General features: G+C 41.9%; 1 protein-coding gene across 8 annotated transcripts in view; it reads left to right on the forward strand.

Annotated features, from left to right (window-relative positions):
- ABR (ABR activator of RhoGEF and GTPase) overlaps positions 1–13,384 on the forward strand; it is a 725,529-nt gene extending 712,145 nt beyond the window's left edge. For all 8 annotated transcript variants that reach the window (XM_063955968.1, XM_063955969.1, XM_063955971.1 and 5 more), the window contains 7 exons: positions 312–371; positions 1,560–1,669; positions 1,785–1,924; positions 2,076–2,210; positions 3,473–3,578; positions 6,779–6,926; positions 7,177–13,384. In XM_063955968.1, the coding sequence (XP_063812038.1) occupies positions 312–371; positions 1,560–1,669; positions 1,785–1,924; positions 2,076–2,210; positions 3,473–3,578; positions 6,779–6,926; positions 7,177–7,266 (789 nt within the window). In that variant the 3' untranslated portion in view covers positions 7,267–13,384. The remainder of the gene's footprint in view (positions 1–311; positions 372–1,559; positions 1,670–1,784; positions 1,925–2,075; positions 2,211–3,472; positions 3,579–6,778; positions 6,927–7,176) is intronic.
- The last annotated feature ends 566 nt before the right edge of the window (positions 13,385–13,950 follow it).

A 13,950-nucleotide genomic window follows, 5' to 3' on the forward strand; every position in this document is an offset into this window, starting at 1 on the left:
CCAGTTCTGTTGTGCTTACGCTATTACTATGTACTATGCTGTTTAGTGTTGCGTCTCTAATACACTGATTGGTTCTTCACTGACTATGATGCGAATAAGATGCAAAATTTAAAGAAAAGTACGATACACTACACCTCTCGGAGCAGCTAGGTCTCACTGGGCGTCTGTGTCCCCTTCCTGTAGGATGTATAGGCGCTATGTGTATGAAGACACATCTGATTGTAGATTGTATCTATGTTCCAGGTTAGGACCTTGCCAGTAATAACATGGATAATGTCAGATTATAAAATGTTATTGGTTTCTCTTTGTAGTTGGATCCCCAAGCAGTACAGAGCAAGAACTGGCATGTGGATGTGATAGAGATGAACGGGGTGAGTGTCCTACACAACGCACGCACGTCATCTATGTACCCCTGATGACACGTCTATCGCTGATATATATTGTCTGTTGCTATTATTTATATAGCTCTCATATAATTAGTCATTTACATCAGTGGAGCTTACAGTCTATAGTTCCTACAATCTAATATAAACCCTACTGCAAATTTTGTTACAAGCCAATTAGCCACCTGTGTTTTTTTGTGGATTATGGGAGGAAAACCATGCAACCATGCAAACAAGGAAAAACATACAAGCTTCACACAAGTCTTGATGGGAAGCAAAATTGCATGACCCAGTGCTTTGAGGTAGCAATGCTAACCACTGTACCACCATACTACTTATATTAGTAGCACTTTTGTATAAGCCAACGTGTTTAATCTCAGTGACATTGTGAATGGCCCGCATATTTGATCATCCATCCCACCTTCACATAAGATAACGTTACACTAGCCTTCCATTGTTAATGATTATAATGCCCATTAAGAAAACTTTGAGAGACATTATTTTTTCACTTGTACAAGATATAAAGTACAGATGTAGTCACACTCATTGTGGCTGCACCTAGTTGCGATTGCCACTAATTTGCCCCAATGCACGTGTACACCGATCTGCATGTGTGTATATATTCGCACCTGCAATGCATACGCATTGCATTACCTAGTCGCGACGAGAATAGGCACAGCTAGTCGTTGCCGCGATGTGTATGCGTGTGCATCGTGGCAATGATGAGCCTGGCTACATCTGTACACTTTAAATTACAATTTACTTAAACCACATTACTACAAGGTACGTCCTGGAGCTTATGTTTTGGGTAATAACCACCATGGTGGCCCCTAAATAGATATTGTATTACTGTAGGATTGATAGATCAGTGACCAGCTTGTATTAAATAATGGTCAGTTACCCTTAATGTGACGGCTGTGTCTCTGGAGAACAGGGATATAAAATCTGTTCGTTTGAAAGTTACGGTAGTCGTAGTAACGTTAATATAACGGACATTGCGACTTTTGTACTGAGAGAGGAAATCTGAAAATCTACCTTCTCCCTGATCATTGTATTTCCACGGCTACATTAAAAAATCTCAAACACATTAAAATACGTCTGGTCACAATTCACTTCAGGACATAATGCCAAGTTGCGTCTTTCTTTACTCATTTTCCCGACTTGTTTTGTTTCCAGATTAAAGTGGAATTCTCCATGAAGTTTAGCAGCCGGGATATGAGCTTGAAAAGAACGCCTTCTAAAAAGCAGACCGGTGTATTTGGAGTTAAAATCAGCGTGGTAACAAAGTAAGTGGGCCTCCGCTGTCCTCCTGTATGACTCTGTCATCGTCACCAGTTAGCATGGTCTGTTGTAGAGCTGGCATACCATACCCACTAATGAGTGTATTTGTGTCTCTGCCAGGAGGGAGAGATCCAAGGTACCATATATAGTCCGTCAGTGCGTAGAGGAGGTGGAGAAACGTGGCATTGAGGAGGTCGGGATTTACAGAATATCTGGGGTAGCCACGGACATCCAGGCCTTGAAAGCTGCTTTTGATGCAAGTAAGTTGGAGGTTTCTTCTAAAGGACAGCTGTATATGGACATTGTTCTTCAGTAGCAAGAATGTAGAGTCATAATAACCTGGACTCAGAGTTGTACACCTTTTCTGGATGCCCTAGACTTATTGCTTGTATTTCCTCATCTCTCCACTAGACAACAAAGACATTCTGATGATGCTTAGTGACATGGACATCAATGCAATTGCTGGGACATTGAAACTCTATTTCCGCGAGCTCCCCGAACCTCTCCTCACAGACCGGCTGTACCCGGCATTTATGGAAGGAATAGGTATGGCTCCATTCTCATTTATTCTAGGGCTGGAAGAATGGTCAGACAAACACTTCTGTGTGAAAGTGATGGAGTATGGAAGCATTTCACAAGATTGCGACTGACTTCATCACGTTTGCATTGATGATGGTGATGATGGCTACTTTTATACGCAGATAAAACTCTGAATACAGGGGGGAGATCCGTAATTTTTCCGCAAACAATCCGGCCAGCAGATGGCGTCAAAATGCATGATACTGGTCAGACCCGCGTTGTGCATTTCGATCTGTTCTCAGAAGATTAAACAACATTTGCCTCTCAGAAACGAAACAAGTGCATAGCGACAATTACCATTACATGTAATAAAAATAAAATAAGAGGTTTTTCTTTTTTGCTTTGAAAATTGTCAGTGATACATTTGAATAATATAACAATTAGATCTTTTCTGTGAGTTTATGCTTCATCACCACACAGCTACCCGCATAAGGGCAAGCACAGTGCTTAGCGCTAGGGTCATGGCTGCAATACTGACCAGGGTGCTCTCTGTGTGGTGTTTGTATGTTTCCCTTCATGTGCTTTGGATTCCTCCCACACTCCAAAGACATAAGGGTAGGTTAACGTGTGTATGATAGTCAATACAGATTGTAAGCTCTGGAACTTAGAGAGACTGATTAAGTATTCTTTGTAGAGTGCTGTGTATTAAGTAGGTACAATGTAAAAAAAGAATACTCATAAATAAGATCTACATCTGCCTTCTCTATTAACAGTCTGCTGTCTATAGCTTTATTTATATACAAGGAAATCTTACCTAAGATGTTTAAGATTTTCTAGGTATATTTTTCTTTTTATGTCCCTGATTGTACAAATGGGTGGTCTTCTGTATGCCGGCGGCCGGGCTCCCGGCGCCGGCATACCGACATTTATTCTCCCTCTTGGGGGTCCACGACCCCCCTGGAGGGAGAATAAATAGCGTGGCGCGCCACCGTGCCCGCAGCGTGGCGAGCGCAGCGTGCCCGCAAGGGGCTCATTTGTGCTCGCCCAGCTGTTGGTATGCCGGTGGTCGGGATTCCGGCGCCGGTATGCTGGTCGCCGGGAGCCCGGCCGCCGGCATACACTACTACACCCGTACAAATGACTGGGTCACCCCCAGAACTGCAAAGGTTTGTGTTTCTTAGCCGATAACCTGAAGGACAGCTGTTTACAGAGACGCATTGTAGTCTTATCCTTTGGTAGATTGCTTGCTGCCTGTGACTGCTAATCCTCTTGTGTTTCCTTGGTTACAGCTCTGTCTGATCCAGCTGCCAAGGAGAACTGCATGATGCACATTCTGCGCTCCCTGCCCGACCCAAACCTTATGACCTTCCTCTTCCTGCTCCATCACTTGAAAAGGTAACTACAGTATATATTTTATTTCTTTAAAATAAAAATTAAATTATAACTTCTCTATTAAAAAAAAAAAAAAAAGTTGAGTAATAAAATTCATGTTCTCATTTAAAGTAATCCAGCTCTGAGTGTGGTTTTAGGGGGGTAATTGTATTGCTGGGGGCTGTCCTGTTAGCCCCGATGCAGTGTGCTCCTCCCCCCGATGCCGGGATTTATCGCAGATTATATGCTGCTGGAGCCATGATAACATATGGTATCAGGGATTTATCCCCGATCCCGTGTGTTATTGCGCTATCACGGGTCCGTTTTCACCCTGTGAAAACAGCCTGTAATAGAATACCGCGATAATGGTCATTAACCGTGATATTCTGCTGTTTTCACCGGGCGAAAACGGATCATGGATAATTAGATACCCCCTTAAGCCCAATGGGAAAAAAAAAAATCTGATAAAGAAAAAGTAAAAAACAAAAACAAAAAACAACCTCATCCAACACGCCCCCAATCACTGGCGCAGCAAGCACAAAATAAGTAACATTGGGATTCTCAGTGACTCCCAACAATAAATCCATAGTATAAGAAATGTTGCAAGCCTTGTACCACATACTCAGTAGCCACTTCATCAGGTGTGCCTGTGCACTTGCTCATTAATGCAAACAGGTAATCAGCCAGTGGTGTGGCAGAAACTCTATGCATGAAGCATGCGAGCATGGTCAAGAGGTTCAGCTGTTCAGACTGTACACCAGAATCTGGAATAATTGTAACAAACATGGACTATTAAAACCCTCTAATAGTAAGATCTGAAGGAGATAAAGCACTTTCTGCCATTTCCGATATTGTCTATTAACATATCATTGTGTAGTATAGGCTTTGTCAAATTGCTTTTCCGATACTGCACTATTTATTCATGTTTGCCAGACGTGTGTCTAACTGAAGCTGTGGTTCTACAATAAATGGAGACTAGCACAATTTCTACTACAGTGTCTAGGGTTTTTTTTTATATATTGAAGCACAGGCATTTGTACAATGTACATAAACAGTAAGTAATTTGAATAATTAGATGACATAAGAATTTTCAGACATAAGAATACAGATTATGGCTTAGGTTAGTGAACAGAGTATAAAAAAGCACAATATGTGAAATATGGTAACAAAGACTCATGTAGCAGACCTCTAGATACACAGAGCAATGCAGTGCTACCACTCTAATTTTTCATATTTCCAAAACCATAACCAGTGTATAGCTTTTACCACTTCAAACATATTTATACAGATGCCTCCTCATACAGCTTTGCTGCAGTCACACCGAACAGCCCGTCTTGGCGTGCCAGGTCGTGCAAGGCTGCTAGCGTGGGGCGTCTTTTTTTTTTTTTTTGTAAAACATGCGTTGTAGTCGCAGTGTGATGTGAACAGGGAATACCAGGGGACTGATCAATTTGATGTGCAACACTTGTATGTCTGTGTGCAACTTGTATAGCTGTATGTGTATTAAGCTTTGGAGAGCTATAAAGTGGACGGAGATTTAAGTACCAGCTAATCAGCTCTTAACTGTCATATTTTAAACAGCTTGCAACATGGCCGTTTGGAGCTGATTGGCTGTTACTTTATCTCTGTCCACTTTATCTCTTTCCAATGCTTAGTACATAGACCCCTCAGTATTTGAATCTGCATACAAAGTGCTACAATGCAGTGGCCATTGTGCTCCATATCAGACTCAGTCGCACACAGATATATAAGAGTTGCATATCAACTTAATCAGCATAGTCACCCAGTGTGTCCTAGTTGAGTTGCGACGGAGACACATTTACGGCACAAATAGACACCCAACACTAGCAGAGTTGCACGGGACCTGTCAGCTCACTCTCACTATGCTCCTCCCGCTATGTGGCGTATTGAGGCTATATGTGTGAGGTCACATCTGTAGTTCAATATGATGAAAGCAGAATTGGTTTGTTGCCTTTCAATTCACTCTGCTATATGTGTGTATGACAGCAGAACTCTAACATCATTTGTTAAGCGCGTGGTAACTTGCTTTTTAAGTGAGGTTAGTTTCCATTTGTTAAGCTGATTTCAGCTGAACTTTTTTTAGCTGAACTTTTACCTTCACGCTCAAATTATATCCAGGTAATGATTGCGTCCGGAACACAAAATATCTTAGTTACTGCTATGGACACATCACTTCTTGTTTACTAATCTCTCTTAAGTTAACGTTGCATGAGAACTAAGCCGAGAGTTTACAGGAAAAATCAAGTTTCCCATCCAAGAGCCGGGTACTCGCCAGGTTCCACATCTGTTCCTTGGAGGGCGACCAGTTCTGGAGGGAACGTGAGTGGGAGGGGGACACTCAGCAGCTGTTTTTCTCATACCAGCATCTCTGCTTATGTGTGGCAGAGCTTTAAAGGGGACATCATATGTATATTGGTCCTGGCAGAACAGAGACAATTAGTTTTGATTTCTGCATTAGTAACAAGAGCGAACAACCCTATCTCATCATTAGAACTCATTATGCGGTTGGTTTAACAGCACATATTATGAGCAGTGCCCTTGGTAATTGTCTTCCAGGTAGCGTGAATGCTAGATCATACCTAATCTTCAGTACCTACTTTCTTTTTTGTTTACTTGATGGTGGGAATGTAGACACCCAAGAAAGGCAGTTGACGTTAGTATATCTGTGACAAAACGCACTTTGTATTCAAAGGGAAAAAAGATGTTCACTAGCCTACATACTTGTAAGCTCTGCTTCCCCAGTATTATTGGGGTTGGATGCATCTTTATGGGGTGGGAAGGTGTTAATACAGCCAAGTAACATCTAACCGCTTTGTTAAGAAAAAGAATATCAAGGTGCCCTTATATCCTGAGATTTTGCCATTCAACTAACAAGTCCAACATGTATAGACCCTAAAAGGCCACCATTGTGATCAACGTCTGATCAGGATCTTTCAGTTAGGGGTAGCTGGAAAATCTGATGTGTCTGTGACATTGTCATTGTGTACCTGCACTTACTATGCCCCATTAGCATATTCGTGTTCAAATTGGACATAGATTTAAAATGATACACTATATGGCTACCATGAAAACATTTAGATATCTAGCTTATCTCTTGCTGTAGTGTTATCTCTAGTTGCTATATTTCACTGATTGTTTTGGTTTTCTTTTGCCTGCACCAAGAATCTTTGTGCCACATCCTATCTCTTTATACACATTTCCAGGGTGGCAGAGAAAGAGCCAATCAACAAGATGTCGCTTCATAATTTAGCCACCGTCTTTGGTCCCACACTGCTGAGGCCATCTGAGGTGGAGAGTAAAGCTCACACAAACCTTGCGTCCGATATCTGGTCACATGATGTGATGGCACAGGTAACTATATAATCTCTGTTCCTTGTCCTTTTGTGCTAATTACTTAATATTGCACGGCTGGGCTGACGTTCAGGGAATGGTTTACACCTTGATGCATTTGTGCTTTTGCTGATCATTTTCCGTGATTTATGGCAAAATGCTTGTTTTTCTCTGTATAGGTCTGCTAAATGGGAATATATGATATCTATGTTTCCATCATAAGCAGATCCACAATTTCAGCCCACCATTTCTGTTTTATTTGTCCTCCCAGGTCCAGGTACTGCTCTATTACCTGCAGCACCCACCAATCAGTTTCACTGAGCTGAAGAAGAACATTCTGTACTACTCCACCGACGTGTGACCATGCACTTCACCTAGCTGGGAGACGATACGACGGCTCTGCTCCTCTCTGTACATTTGGCAAGAGACATTCTGAGGAAAGAGTAGGATCTCGCAACCCAGAACATCCCAACTTGCTCCTGTGCAATCCTTTTTGTACAGAAAAGTGTAAACAAAACACACACAAAAATGAACCAGCACTGTGCTCCCCTGTAACAAGCTGTTTTTGTATATTAGTTTTCAGGCGTTATGTGACGTCGGAGCGAGAGGTATGGGAGGAGCAGAGCTTTGGAGAACAGTTTTTGTCATCCACACCCCTTGATGTGTGTGTGAGAACTATTTAGGAACTCTTTACAACTCTGCTGACCCTTGTGGTCTTTTAACCTGCCATATTCTTATACCTTGTGCTGGAGACCCTCTCCCTCCTCCACCTTTAGGGACCAAACATGAGAAGAAGATCCCTCACACAGAGAGAGCGGAGGTGTACAGACGGTTTGATGATCTGCCATGTTTTGCCTCACACAAACCCGCAGAACGTGAGCGGATCCTCTGTCTTAACATTTTTAATTATGATAAGTTGCCATGACGTTTTTCTTCGACTCCTGTCCTTCTATTGTGAATGAAAGTGCTGGCGGGTTTTTTCCTTGTGGATATGTCACTTGTGATTTTGCTGCTTTCAAAAAAAGGGTGGTACGTTTGTTACTCTGCTGGGCTTGAGGAGATGACTTGCACCTGTACTGTACGGCATTTGGAGAGCGACATCTGCGCTGGATCATACATTCATTTCAAGGAATCCAGTTGTCACAGTGAAATCAAAACGCACGTCACAACCCACCGAGAAATTACAATCATATATATTGGTAATTTAAATTATAAAGGCAGATGGTCATCAAAATGCTGTGCGTTTGTTACATCTTTTCCTGCCCTGCAAAAAATGGGTTCCAGATAACCAGACACATGGACAGATTGTCAGTGGGAGAGAATTGTGAATGTCCTTGTGTAATAATCTCACAGTACAAGTGGATGATGCAGCCATGCTAGATGCTTGGACCCCAGACCACAGTTGCTGGTAATGATGTCACTTAGTTACAGAATGAAGTCAGCAGGTTAGGCTGGGAGAAAAACAAATGAAAACCAAAAGCAATATGGCCCTGCACCACATCATTGATTATACATCCCAATGCTGCATTCTGCTAGATAATTCAACCGATTACAATACTCCTAAATCCAACAGTGGAAATTCTCCACTTGAAGACCTGCAGGGAGCAATCTCCAGTAATGTAATGCCGGCAATGCAGTCTGCATAGAGTACTAAATGAATAATGTTATATTGTTATTATTTCTGCTGAGTATTGTAACCATTTTATTGGTGAATACTGAAGTCCAATGTTAGAAAAAGGAACCCTTTCTAATGTCCCAGAAATCCCACCTACATGTCATTCTAGTGTCTAGAACAGCAGTGACCGTTCCTGTAAGGGAGAGTCGTCATGTGCTATGAAGCTTTTAGTTCCGCAGTCTGTGAGCTCATGTAATTCTGGAATAACATGGTTTAGCCCCATGAGAGAATAATGGTGCCCAGGTGTGGTTACCTCTGTGTCCCATGTTGGCCACACGTGCGCAGTCAGATCAGATAGGCACAGGCTGTGCTCAGGCGGAGCAGCCGGCCACCACATGCACAAGATGCAGCCATTGTGCAATGCATTTTCCACCATATCTGGTTAAGCAGGTCTGTGGCTCCATACGGACTGTAATTTGCTGGTGATTAGTTCTAAAAGGACCTTATTTAATGGCAGCATCAAGTTCAGTTTCACGTCCAATAATTGCAATAAGTTGATTTGTACAAAAGATGGAGATGTATTGTTAGTCAGACCCCTTTATTGACTTGTGACTTAGTAGGAAACTATTCAGTTTTGTGGTAATACCTACAGGTCGCTTATTGCACTGGCTGGTAGAAATGATGGAGGAAATGGTTATCACATGTACTTACTACTGCCCATTGCTGCCCTTTCCAGCTGTCTCCCTCTGGTCTCTGACTACTAATCCAGTGCCCATGATAAAAGGGACAAGAGTGTTTTGTCTGTGGTTCGCTACAGTGCAGAGTTGGTCCTGCAGATGTACATTATAGGGTCAGCCTATAATAAGCAGCATACAGTATGACTTGTGTTCAGCAGAAGTGTTATCCTCGTCATCAGGAAAGCTGTCAGTGTGAGCTCATTCTACAGGTCAGTCACTGAAACTAGCCACCACAGTTTGGTCCAGAAGGTGATTGATTTACATTCTCCCCACATGCACCGTCATTATCCAGAGATGAGCAGTAACATCCAGCGCTTTCAGCTGTTACGGAATTGCGACACTCTTGAGGACCAGACTTACCAGTAAACATTAAACACTTACGTCACATCTACACCTGCACACTCTGACATTCACCCCCACACACCGTTTCTATGCAGTGCTGTTTAGTCTCTAACTCCACCAGTTCTTCTACTAACTCCATCTAGCTTCTATAAAACCCACTCCAAGCTGGGCATAGCTACAAAGGTGTGCATTATGTTATGGGCTAGAACACATTTAAGCAAGTCTTCTGCTGTTGTTGAACTACAAGACCCAGCAACCATGCAATCTATCTGCTTTCTGGATCACCCTGCTCAGTCTCCACTGACTGTCACATTCCTGTGCAGGCTGTCAAGTAAACCAATTAGTAAGGTAACACTGTGTGGGTTGGTACCCAGACGGGCACATTTTGCAACACGTTCAGATTTGCACAATATGAAGGACTGTAACTATGATGACAAAATATTTAGCTTTCATTTTTTTTCTACCACCTGAGTTGATATTGAAAATGTTAATTTTTTCCCTCTTATCACTAAGGTCTGGAACATTAAAAAAAGGTTAATGTATTGGTGTGCACACAGCGCATTATCTTTTTCTTATCAGTAATTGTGAATCGGGATGTGTGGTTTTAACTCTGTTAACCAAATATGAATAACTGGTACTCATTATAAACCCATACAAACATTGCTAGCTGCCATTTAATGTACTGGAAAGTCTGCAGTGATTATTATAAATATTATTCACAGTAATGTTTTAGCTCACACTGTAACAGTGCTGATGCATTCCCTGGCACAGTGGAGACAGCCAATCGGATGATGTGACTGCGTCCTATTGCTTCTTCCTTTTCTGTACTCTGATTGGTCCATCCAGCAACGTGACTACCACAGCTGTGTGTAGACAAGGTACATATTAATACATTCGTCAATATTAAAGGAAAGTCTTCTGTTTTGAATACAGTAAATTACCTTGGTTTATGGTATCAGCGTAGTTTCACTCAAACTGGTAATTTGGACGTGTGAACTTAGAACAAGCCTTTTAGATATAGATGATACTTTATATTATTTTGGCAGTGCAATGTCTCTGTACTATGGACATTTATAAATAATCATGTCTTCTTGAGAACATGATGAACTGCGATCACTTGTAGGTCATCTGGCACTACTGTACAATATCCTGTGTTACTGGCTATAACAGAGCGTGGGTGCTGGTAAATACATCAGCAGTCCTGGCTGTAGTTCTCCCAAACAGACCCTGCTTAGTATCGAATTTACTGGTTTGTGGAGATGGACTGATCTGCCCGAGGTAGCATTCCTCCCCCGCTCTCTTGTCTGAGATAGCATTCCCCCACTTCTCTCTTGGCCAATACCTTTTGTAAACTCATATGAATGCCCGTAGGCTAGCTGCAGATCTATCTACCCAGATTGATCAAACATTGCCTTCTTCAGCCTCCTGTATGGGAAGACCATAGTCACAGGCTGTTGAGATCGCCACCACCTAATAGCCCCTTATTCTTCAGTCCTTCAAAGACTGCAAAGTTCTGATTTCTAGGATCATCATCTTTCTACTAAATGGAAAAGAAATACTAAATACTGGTCAGCTACTGATGTTAACATGCAGCAGGCTTAAGGGCCCTACAGACACAGCAATATGCCGCCGAGCTGCCGATACAGCAGACGGGCGACCCAGTAGCGGGGGGGGGGGGGTGAAGTTTCTTCACTCCCCCCATCACACGGCTCCATACAAGTGCAGGCAAATATGGACGAGATCGTCCATATTGGCCTGCATGCACAGCTGACGGGGGACCAGCGATGAACGAGCACAGGGCCGCGCATCGTTCATCGCTGGTGACTCCACACTCAAAGATATGAACGTTATCTCGTTCAATAATGAACGAGATCGTTCATATCTTTGAGGATTGTCGGCCAGTGTGTAGGGCCTGTTAGGCTAATCTGCTTCTGTGGAAGATATCAGGCAAGCCCTGCTTACCACTGCTGTGGTGGTTGGTAATTATGTCTGCAGAGACAGGCTGACTGTTATCGGTCACTATAACTATTACCATTAAAGACATCTACTCAGACCAAGTTTAGTACTTCAATGTAGTAGCCATATGTTTTAGCTACATTATGTCTAATGATATTCATAAACATAATACTTAGTGGTCACATCTTGGACAGCTTCTCATGCACCACACTCTTCTCCCTGTATTTCTGATTACTCTGCATAAAATACATGTGCAGTTTTTATGGTTTTACACATGTGGGTCCTTCAGGAACCACTAGTGGTGTAGAAGAAAACTTCAGCACAGTTTTATAACAAAGCATCTGTTCTGAAATACGTGCAGGCAGCTTGTCACTGACTATAAGAAATTGAGATGTGTGTGACAGGAAGTAGAGATCAGCAGGTAACGTTTTCAGGGGTGCTGCGGCATGCAGATTATGTTTGCAGGGGAGGACAAGAAGACTGGGACATAGGGGTAGTGCAACAGTTTGAACGCAACAGCCATGATGCATTGGCATGGTTTATAAAGCAGAATAATGCTCACTTTGTTATGCGTGGGGTAGTACGCCTGCTCTTTTCCCAATTACGTAACCGTAACTTATCGGAGGTAAAGGGGATATATTATCTGGGCTACTTGTAAGAGTTGTTTTTCTGTCATTTAGATAATTATTATACAGGTTGAGTATCCCTTATCCAAAATGCTTGGGACCAGAAGTATTTTGGATATCGGATTTTTCCGTATTTTGGAATAATTGCATCCCATAATGAGATATCATGGTGATGGGACCTAAGTCTAAGCACAGAATGCATTTATGTTTCATATACACATTATACACACAACCTGAAGGTCATTTAATACAATATTTTTAATAACTTTGTGTATTAAACAAAGTTTGTGTACATTGAGCCATCAAAAAACAAAGGTTTCACTATCTCGCTCTCACTCAAAAAAGTCCGTATTTCGGAATATTCCGTATTTCGGAATATTTGGATATGGGATACTCAACCTGTATTTAGAATTTAGCCCCATCGCAATCACTGGAACTGATTTATATATATATATATATATATAGCTTTTTAACAGTCCCCATACTTGTAGCTGATGCAAAAATATCCATTTACTACAAGTAGGTCACATTGTTCCATGGTACATAATGGAGCCTTTTGTAATTGGCTGCATTCTGAGATATGAAAGCCTTTCCAGACAAACCTGTAGTCTTGTTCCCTGTGATACTAATAATACAGTGTGTAGTTTTCTTTACAAATTTTACTGTCCGTACCTCTATGAAATCTGGTGTACTGGGCGAATAAGCTGTAACTAATAGCATCCACGTACAGTAGGTGTTTTTGTTTCCATTTTCTAAACCCTACTAGAAAAGCGTGAGGGAATGATTGGCTGCTGTGGGTTGCAGATATATTTCCGGTGCAGCTATTACTCCATGATGTCTTCTATCTCTACTCATTTATTATTATCCACACTACACGCGCTATCATTAGCAGCTTAAATAATAAAACTCTTCATACCGGGACCCTGATACATAAAATGCCAGGGTTACTCAAGCCCAGAGTACCAGGATCACTCAAGCCTAAAGTGTGTTTTATTTTGCATTAATATTCTATTTATAAAGTCCAAGCAAAAAAAAATAAAAGTAATTAAGAAACAAAAAAAGCATTTCTCAAGGGATTAAAAAGATGTTATGTATATTTTTATTTTGTGTCCGTACTGTTGCAATGTATGTATATTATTATGAAGCTAGATTTCAAGCAACATTAGCAAGGATAACGTTAGTTAATAAAATATTTTAAAAACATGGCTTTTGTTTTCTTTTTAATAAAGGTCACATTTATTTGCTAATTATGTTTGAAAATGACTATGCTATTATTGGTGAATCAGCCTAATGGAAGCAGGACCAGCAACAAAAATTTTGGGGCCCAATAGACTTATATGTTTGGGGCTCACTATCCCTCCAAGGTAGGTACTGGCTAGTCGGCCATTGGCTAATTCCTGCCTTCTCCCTCTAGCCTTACTCCTTGCCTGTATTGCTCCAGCCCTCCAGCTTCATCCTCACCTCCTCCAGCAGCACCATCATTCTGACTCCCAGTGTCTCCGAGCCCCCCCCCCCCACCCCCCCACCGCCTATTCCCCAGTGTCGTTCAGCCTCCCCAGTCTCATGTCTCTTAGCTTCCCTATTGTCCTGTTTCTCTATTCCCCCCGTCACCCCTGTGATGTCTCTCAGCCCAGGGTAAATACAGGATTCGTGGGGAAGGAAGGGTTTCCTTTAATGCACACGTGTGTGTGTGTATGTATATATATATATATATATATATATATATTTACACAAACTCGTTACATAGAACATATACACACAGGGCATAC

This window comes from Pseudophryne corroboree, chromosome 2 (genome assembly GCF_028390025.1).
Source record: "Pseudophryne corroboree isolate aPseCor3 chromosome 2, aPseCor3.hap2, whole genome shotgun sequence".
Classification (NCBI taxonomy): Eukaryota; Metazoa; Chordata; class Amphibia; order Anura; family Myobatrachidae; genus Pseudophryne; species Pseudophryne corroboree.